Raw genomic sequence first — 8,221 nt, 5'->3', positions numbered from 1 at the left:
CGTCAAAAGACCTTCCAAATTCCCGCTAATTTTAAGGGTGTTTCTCACTGATCCCCACCATCCCCCACCCCACTTCCATTAATGACCTCAATTCAAATCCAAATGGTATCATCTTGCTAGATGCTCTGGGTTCTGGAAGCACCGAGGTGACGCAATCTGTCTGGGGCACGGGGCACTTCCACCCATTGGCTGCCCAGCTCTCCGGGACCCCTCCCGACTCACCGCGGCGGGAATAAGAGCAGCTGCTGGCACTGGGAGGCACCGGAGCCACTGCCAAGCTCAGGAGTCACCGCACCGCGATCTCCGCCCGGCCCTAGCAGGACCCTGCCGTCTCTGCTCCGAGCCACCGTTTACCAGGTGAGCCCTGAGATTCCTGCTCAGGTGTGTCCATCTACTTTCCCTCTGCTCTCTCCTGCTCTCGCTGTTAGTCCTCTCTAGTTTGTCTTCCCTGCGGGTTCTGGTCTCTTAATCCGTGGTTCAAGTCAAACCCTGATCCAGGTAGAACCCGAAAGCGCTGGTCCTCAGAGCCTTCCTCCGGTCTCCCTAGAGTGTGGGCTCTAGTCTCGCCCTAGGCACACCTGATCCGCCAATCTCGTGTCTCTCCGCGAGGCATCGAGCACGTAGTCAGGAGTAGTCCTTATCAAATGGTGCATTCAATATTCACGTTTCCTGAGAAACTGGTTCCGAGTCCGGACCAAGCACCAACTGAGCCAGCAGTCTCAATTGCAAACCCGGATTCAGGACCCTGGGGTTACAGAGAAATGTCTTGGATCTAAAGTTTAGATCGGTTCTTGCAGGCGACTGAGTTGCCAGAGGGTGGAGCGGCTGAGCTGCGCAGGCTTCAGTTTCTCACAGATTCCAAGGCAGAAAGATTCCCTCTCCATCGCCTTTCTTTCTCACATCCTTGGGTGTCTACAAAAGCCCTACAAAGGGAAGATAGCTTAAGCTTCTCTATGGAGGTAAATGTAGAGACAGAAGGCCCCCAGGACTCCATGAGGCTGAGCAACAATTTGACCTATGAGGCAGATGAAATGAAAAGGCACACACCACCACCTTCGATCTGTAGAATTTTCTCCAAACTATATGGGCTGCCTTCCCACTGGACCTGGCAGTCTTCTTTGCCAATGAGGAAGCAAAGGTGATGAGAAATGTAGTTACCAGTATGAAGCCAAAAGGCCAGGGAGTCACAGGCCGGAGCCCACAGAAGGCCAAGTCTGTGGGCGCATAGAACTTTGGACTGGTGCATAAGAGAAGCAAATAAAAAGGATGATGTCATTCTTCTCTTGCAGGGAGGCATCATGGGCTTTCTGAAGTTCTCCCCGTTCCTGGTTGTCAGCGTCTTGCTCCTGTACCAGGCAGGCAGCCTCCACGCAGTACCTTTCGGGTGAGTCTAAGGACAGGCGCTCTACTGTCCTGGGACTGGACGGATCCCTGCCGTTAACTGTAGAGCGCTGAGCCTTTAAAAACTAGCTCTGTGCAGGGAAATACGTGTGTGTACATATACACATGAGTCCACTATAAACTTTTTCTGATATAAAGATGGAGATCCATCATTTTCAGCCCGTAACAGGATGGCACCACTTAACAATGTAAACCTCACATAGCCCCTTAACTCACAAAATGCTTCCCCAAAGTTAGTACCAATAGTCAAACCTATTTGCTCCATTCATATGAGATATGAATTTCACTCTAATCTGATAACTTACCAATAAAACTGACTAACTTATAATCTGTTGGTCTATTCTCATATAGTTAAAAATCTTAAAAAATTGTGTTTATTAAAATGAGCCCCCATTTCAGATTCAACACTAATTATTTTGTTGTTTAATTATTTAATTACAGTTACACTTACCATTTAACTTGCAAAATTCCTAGCCTGGCTCTAGTGCACCACCAATGAGGACACTGGCTCAAGCCTCTCTGGGAAGTGCCAGGCAGGCCATCAGACATGGTGCTAGGTTTGCTCCAACCTAGCAAAACCCCTCCACAGGTCAACCTTGGAAAGCAGCCCAGGCGTGGCCACCCTCAGTGAAGAGGAAGCTCGCCTGCTGGCTGCCCTGGTGCAGGACTACGTGCAGATGAAAGCCAGGGAGCTGGAGCAGGAGGAGGAGCAGGAGGCTGAGGGCTCCAGGTAAGGTCCCAGACCCTGCCTAGCACAACCACAGCAAGGCAGAACCCAGAAGGTAGGAGAGAATGCACTGGTCATCTGGCTGCTGTTTACAGGACACGGGGCCCAGCTATTCTGAGGCTCCGCTGAAGACAGAAGTCAACTGGTGAGACTGTGGTTAAATCGCACCGAAAGATTTATTTCTGAAAGCACTTAAGGGAAGGTGTGCATCACTGTAGAAAGTAGTCTGCTAATATTGGGGAGATTTCCTGGGGTAGAATGAGTTAAAAATGGTAACAGTAAAGCCTAAGTCTGGGAACCCTTTGTGAGGATGTGATTGTGGTCTCAGAGCCAAGGAAAGCACCCCTCCCTACCCCTGCCTCCCTGTGTGCCCCAAGCCTGGAAACAGAACAACCCTGGCCTGGCTCCAGCACCCAAGAAAAAGCATGCTGACCTGCATCCAAACTCCCTGTCGAGCATGAGAGACTGAACAGCACATGGATGCTGGAAAGAGCCATCCTTTTCCTCCGCCCTTCCCCACACTGTCCTGGCCCACTGCAACCCCAAGCCTTCCCCATGGAGTCTGTGTGAGCTGAGCTCCACCCACCCTCTGTCCCAGAGTCTAGTCTCCTGCCTGGTTTAACTTACTGACTGCCCGCAGGGTCAGCCCCTGGTGCACTTACTGCCTGGCATGTTTCTTCCCTGCAGCCTGGACAGCCCCAGATCTAAGCGGTGTGGGAATCTGAGTACCTGCATGCTGGGCACATACACACAGGACCTCAACAAGTTTCACACCTTCCCCCAAACCGCAATTGGGGTTGGAGCACCTGGCAAGAAAAGGGATGTGGCCAAGGACCTGGAGATACACCATCACACCCATTTTGGCAACTAAGCTCTTCCTCTCCTTTCTGATTTCCCTTTGCTTTCTTCCTATAATTTGATGCATGTAGTTCCTCTCTGGTTGCTCTCCTGGCTATTACTGCTTGCTTTCCTGAGGCAAAGGCTGATATCTGGAATCCCCAGTGGGTGAGGAGAAAGGAGGAGTCACAGGCCGAAAGGGAATCACCCAGGAAGATGGCAGCGAGCAAGGGATGGCCTCCGGCTTCCTGGCAGAGCTTCTCAGTCTTGCTTCTGAAAGTGTTGGTCGTTTGGGAAATAAAATTATTTTTCTAAAAAGATTTGAGCCATGGTGGTCATTGCTCTAGCCCACATCTCAGGCTTAATGGAGTTCAGGACTTGAAGTTAGAAGTAGTCTTAGCCCTAAGGTTAACCAGACAGTTTTGGGAGTGGTGCCCATGACTCAGCTCAAACAGTGGCGAGAGAGGCGCCGAGGAGCAGGTAAGCACTGCTGGGATGGATGCCCCAACGCCATTCTTCATTCAGGTAAGACTCAGGGAGGGGTTCCACTTTCCTAAGGGAGGAGGCACAGGTGGGACTGGATCATGGATTCCACAGTCCTTGTGAATGGGCTCAGAGGTGGCATCAAAATTCAGTCTGGATTTATCCATCCTGGCCTAATTTTATTTATATGGTCATGATTGACCCTGTGTTCTATGGTAAGTCACCCCAAAATCCACTTTGAGCTTTCTAATGCCTCTGGGACTATCTAAGGGAAGCAAACACCGCATTTCCCATAATGGCCTTGTGATTGTCTATTCTGATAACCATGTTTGGGAGGAACACTTAAAGCTAATTGGTTCTTCTGAGAGCAGCAATAGTCTCATGATAGTTCCAAGGGGCAGACACCTCCCCAGCCTCACTGACAGGCTTTCTCTCTCTCTCTCTCTCTCTCTCTCTCTCTCTCTCTCTCTCTCTCTTCCCCCCCCTCTCTCTCTCCATCCTGAATATCAGCATCACTGCCCAGAAGAGATCCTGCAACACTGCCACCTGTGTGACCCATCGGCTAGCGGGTTTGCTGAGCAGGTCAGGGGGTATGGTGAAGGACAACTTCGTGCCCACCAATGTAGGTTCTGAAGCCTTTGGCCGACGCCGCAGAGACCTTCAGGCCTGAGCAGGTAATAGTCCCCAGAATAAAGGTGACTTCCTTGTACAGCTAGTGGTGAAAATAGATGTCTACATACTTGGGGACATAAGCCATACTCTGAATATCACTGGAGCAGCAAATCGGATCCCATCTTATAGCTTTTTTTAGCCCCTAGCCCTAACTTTCCCTTTTCCCTGCCGATCTGCTCTGCCTCCTTTGTCTTTCCTGTGATGTTGTGCTCTAGGACCAGGAGGGACAGATACTGTACATTCATCACTGTAATTGTAAATACTATTTCGGTTCAAAAGCCAGTGACATCATCTTTTAGTATATACTACAGTTTAAGAGAAGCCAAAGGTTTGAGAACCGTATTTGCTCTCTACTAGATATATAACACGGAACAGTCACTTAACTCTCACTGAGTTTCAAATTTCTTTCTTTATAAACTGGGGGCATCCGCAGGATTAATAGAAAACTAAATGAAATAATTTCAAGAGTTCAACAATCAATAGCTAAACTTTGTTCTTTTCTTTTCCCCTCCTAGGTTACAATAAAGATAAACTCAAATTCTTCTCATGTGTTATTAAAGTCATGTGTAGGAAAGGCTGATGGAAGACATACATATTTGCATCCTTCTTGGTGTTGAAAACCCCTCTTCCTTTGACAGGAACTCAAGCTAAGTGCAGAGTGAGCTCATTATAGTTGCCTCTTGTGCATCATGTTATATGTGTGGTTCTGTCTATCAGTAAATGTGACAGCATGGCTCCGGCTTATCTGGTAGCACATCCGGTTCCCGTAAACCAGCCTGTTGATGTTGACAACTCTGATAAACCTCAAGGGGATTGAAACCATCGCCTTCTGGGGACACCTGGTAGGGCTGTGACTTAATGGGCCTATGTGTTTAAAGAAATGTCATTGTTGTCACTTGTGAACTTACTCAAAATTAAAAAATGTATTTTCGATATCCTCAAGTGGAGTCTCTGCTGTTACTTATACTGCTTTTTCCAAGAGAGCTTTGGGGGCCTGTGAGCACTTTGCTTAAGCAAAGGCATTGTGCTTGGGTAATTCTTGGTGCCTTAGACTCTGAGTTTCTGGTTAACCTCCTCCATTTATGAGAATGTTGTGTATGTCAAAGAGGACAATACACTTTTATTTTCAGAGAGTGACCTGGTTCCCAGCCCCAGAGGTTACCTGTGATTCTTCATTTCTTAGGTTTGATCTTACTTACCTCTAATTTTTTTTTCCCATAAAAGTCCCTTTCTTGGCCTACAAAAGCTTTAGAAATAGCTTGAAGTTTAAATAGGAACCAAAGGCTAGCCAATCTATAATGGTTATCATTGCCTTCCAGATCCACTTCATAGCATGTAAGACACATGAACGAGGCATGAACGAGTCTTACTCAAGGTCATGCAACAAGCCCAACAGAGACATCTGCACATTTAGCAAGCATTTGCTTACTGATTGCTGTATGCTGCTACTATTGTAGGCACTGGGAATTGAGCAATGAATAAAGCTTCCTGCCCATATGGTGCTTATCCTCTATTTAGGGGAGTAAGGCAATACATACTGCAGAATCACAGACTCCTGCTGCACATGGGAAGCTGTGATGTCATTGATTCTGATGTTTTGTTTCATGTAGGAGATTGCCAGTAACTATATCCCAGGCATCTTCTGGGACCCACCAGTGGCAAGTTGCTGAGTGGAACTCCAAGATGAGTGGGTAGTCAGTCTCACTAGTATACAAGTCAAGCAATCAGTACTAGCTGCTTAGGAAACTGAGTCCCTTCTATCACTGACTATATTCTTGGGCATATGGAATTATATTCCTTCCTCCTTCCACTCAACATAGTACCCTAGCTGGCATTGTAAAAGGTAGATTGCAACCATTTCTCGTACAGCTGAAGCACTTTGATGACTCCTCATCTCTCCATGAAAGCCCTTGAGGCACTGTGGTACCTTAAGAGTCCAACTTGAGCTTCTTTCACATCCAGCCCTATCACCTGGCCAGCCACATCTACCCTCCCCCACACTGGCTTTAGCACTATCTTCAATTCCTATGTCAAAGTAGTCAGCACTGTTAGTCAACACTGGCTAGCGTCACTCTGTGCAGAACCCTCATACCCAATGTCCCCTTCTTATCTTCACTCAAATGTTACTTACCTTGGTCATGTATCCTGAAACTGTACCCACCACACCTTAGCATTTCTCCTTATTTTATTTATTTTTATTTATTTATTTATTTTTGGTTTTCTCCTTACTACTTTATCTTGTTACTGTACCATAGTTTTTCCTACTTCATTTATTGTTTGTGCCTTTCACCATTAACAAGGTACACATCAGTAGTGATATGTCCATTTTATTAATTGCTCTTCCCCAATATACAGAATAGTGTGCCTGAACCAGGCAGCACTCAATGAATAGTTATTGATTTGGTGAGTAAGTGACAGCTCAATAGTCCCTTTCAAGCTTGTGATCAACTCTCAGGTTCCTTATGGTTTTCCTCAGTTTTAATTGCCCAAGATACCTTCAGTTATCTCTTGGATACTGAATTCTTCAACTGACCAGAATCTTTCCCGGCCACAAATTTGTTAATAATTCTGTTTCCCTGCCTGAAGCCATTGCACACTCTTTCACTCTAGACACAATCTAACCCCACCCTTCTTATCCATTTGATTAATTATCATCAGCATAAAGCCAAGGAACACTCTAGCTATGATACCTATGATTAGGGAGATAAGTTAAAAGTAAGGAAAACAAAATTTATTTTAGCTTGAGATCTAGGGTTGCTTCATATTTACATTGAATTCACATCAGAATCCTGTTAATACCTCCAAGTTGTCTCAGGGGTCCATAGAATGAAAGAGTAACTAATTTGATCCCTCAAACAGCATCAGGTTCAGTGGTTCAGAAACCTAAGAAGCAATGGATATTAGCAGCACACTGGCAATATCATACTGTTGTAAGGAGGCCACTTGCTTGCTTCTCAGCTGCCCAGCTGCTCAGACCAGAAATAAGCACACAGAAACTGTATTAATTAAATCACTGGTTGGCCCATTAGCTCTAGCTTCTTATGGCTAATTGTTACATATTAACTTAACCCATTTCTAGTAATCTGTGTATTGCCACATAGCTGTGGCTTACCAGATAAAGTTCTGTCTGACTCTAGTGGGGCTAAATGGCTTCTCCTAGACTCCACCTTCTTCCTCCCAGCATTCAGTTTAGTTTTCTCCACCTAGCTAAATTCTGCCCTGCCATAGGTCCAAAACAGTTTCTTTATTCATTAATGGTAATCACAACATACAGAAGGGAATCCCAAATCACTTCCCCTTTTCTGTTTAAATAAAAAGGAAGGTTTTAACTTTAACATAGTAAAATTACATATGACAAAAGAGTTATCAAGCAAGCATTACAGCTACTATATTTATATCTACTTTATTTTTATCATAACTAAGGAAAACTCTATCAATTGAAGAATTTGAAGACCCCATCAAAGACTCCAAAAGGATATAATAGTGCCTAAATAAATAGGAAGTACATTGTAAACAACTTCCAAAACTCTAGAATTGATAGAGACATCTCACTGCCTAGACAGTCACCCAAAGTTTTTCTGTACTGTTGGAGTATCCATCTTCAGCCTACTGGCCCATAGTATCCAGAAAACTTTTCCATGAAGCAAGAAATTTCAAAGACATTTCCACCTATATTGGCAGTTTGTCAGTTACTTTCTTCTTTGTCCTGCAGAATATCTGACAATCTCTTTTATAAAGCAGGAACCCTAAAGGACCGTCTCACCTATAGGCAAGTTCAGCAGTCATTGTAGTCATTTCTCTGTGGGTCCTTCATGTCTATTTCACATAGCAAAACATCAAACAATCCAGGCAAGAGCAGTTTCTTGCCCAAATGGCTAACAAACTCCATAAGGAGTCTCTTCGATGCCCATCTTCCTCTTGAAGTAGATTGGTGCTGCCAGGAGCAGATGTGTCTCACTGTCATGAAAAGTCCTAAGTTCTTAAAACATTTTAAATGCCATATTCTGAAGGTCTCTGAAAGATTTGAAGAACACCTATCTAATTGAAATATATCTCCATATATCTAGAAAACCTAACTAACTTGCTACAAGCTTGACTATT

General features: G+C 45.2%; 1 protein-coding gene across 1 annotated transcript; it reads left to right on the top strand.

Annotated features, from left to right (window-relative positions):
* The first annotated feature begins 264 nt into the window (after positions 1-264).
* On the top strand, positions 265-2,999 carry Calca (calcitonin related polypeptide alpha). Its single transcript, XM_005351032.2, has 4 exons — positions 265-357; positions 1,290-1,384; positions 1,991-2,131; positions 2,816-2,999. Exons 2-4 carry the CDS (start codon positions 1,299-1,301, stop codon positions 2,997-2,999), a joined length of 411 nt encoding a protein of 136 aa, XP_005351089.1. The 5' UTR covers positions 265-357; positions 1,290-1,298.
* Positions 3,000-8,221: the final 5,222 nt, after the last annotated feature.

Source organism: Microtus ochrogaster, chromosome 8 (assembly GCF_000317375.1).
Source record: "Microtus ochrogaster isolate Prairie Vole_2 chromosome 8, MicOch1.0, whole genome shotgun sequence".
NCBI lineage: Eukaryota > Metazoa > Chordata > Mammalia > Rodentia > Cricetidae > Microtus > Microtus ochrogaster.
This window is presented reverse-complemented; position numbering and strand designations above follow the sequence as displayed.